Below are 867 nucleotides of genomic sequence, written 5' to 3' on the forward strand. Positions count from 1 at the left end.
TATATANATAGATAGATAGATAATATATATATATATATATATATATATATATATATATATATATATAGATATAGATATAGATATAGCTATATATGTAGAAATAGACATAGATATACATGCAGATGTGTATATATATGTTTAATATACATCAGGATATCTGCATCTACAAGTCGAGTCGCACATTTCGGTCAATCCTCCTATCATATACATGAATAACTGAGCACATTTGCATAAACCAACTGACCACTTTATACCTACTCTTCACTCAGGCATGTTCGGACAGTACACCTCAGAAGTATCGCCCTTTGGAGTGCAGATGAACATCATACAGGATGCGACCATTGTCGTGTATATGGTTCTTCTGGGATATCTCTCATTTGGGAAATGGATTGACTAGCTTCCTACTATCGAAGATTCTCCGACAGGAGGGGTTACGCAGTACTAGTCAGTAGTGTCATGCGGATGTTTGTAGCGGCGTATAAGAGATTCGAATTGCAAACCCCTTCACACACACAGACATGTGCGTACTCATATGTACATAGTTATACAGTAGCACTTCGAGATAGGACAGCGATAGTATCGTTGCCTAATATATATTAGTAAGACATCTTGCCATTGACAGAGTATCACTGGGGATGCTGGTAGAATTTGATCAGATATATCTCCATCGACAGAGTATTCATGGGGATGTTTTTAGCGATTAATTCAGAATTTAGTAATTCAATCCACTCATTAGCTGTGAGAAGAGAGCGATGGAACGGTACTTTTTAAATTTCAAATAAAGGTGCCATTCGCTCGATTTAGTATCAGCAAGCTTTGTTATGTGCGTTAGTGGTGTGTAGTTACAAGCACAATGGCACGTATTAG

At 36.8% G+C, this 867-nt stretch overlaps 1 protein-coding gene across 1 annotated transcript in view; it reads left to right on the forward strand.

Moving 5' to 3' along the window:
• The window catches only part of SARC_12773 (hypothetical protein), a gene marked incomplete at both ends in the record, with an annotated part of 3973 nt that extends 3576 nt beyond the window's left edge, over window positions 1–397 (forward strand). The window contains one exon of the mRNA XM_014293113.1: window positions 270–397. Coding sequence (XP_014148588.1) covers window positions 270–397 — 128 coding nt within the window. The remainder of the gene's footprint in view (window positions 1–269) is intronic.
• Between the last annotated feature and the right edge of the window lie 470 nt (window positions 398–867).

The sequence above is a fragment of the Sphaeroforma arctica genome (genome assembly GCF_001186125.1).
Source record: "Sphaeroforma arctica JP610 unplaced genomic scaffold supercont1.2573, whole genome shotgun sequence".
Lineage (NCBI taxonomy): Eukaryota > Ichthyosporea > Ichthyophonida > Sphaeroforma > Sphaeroforma arctica.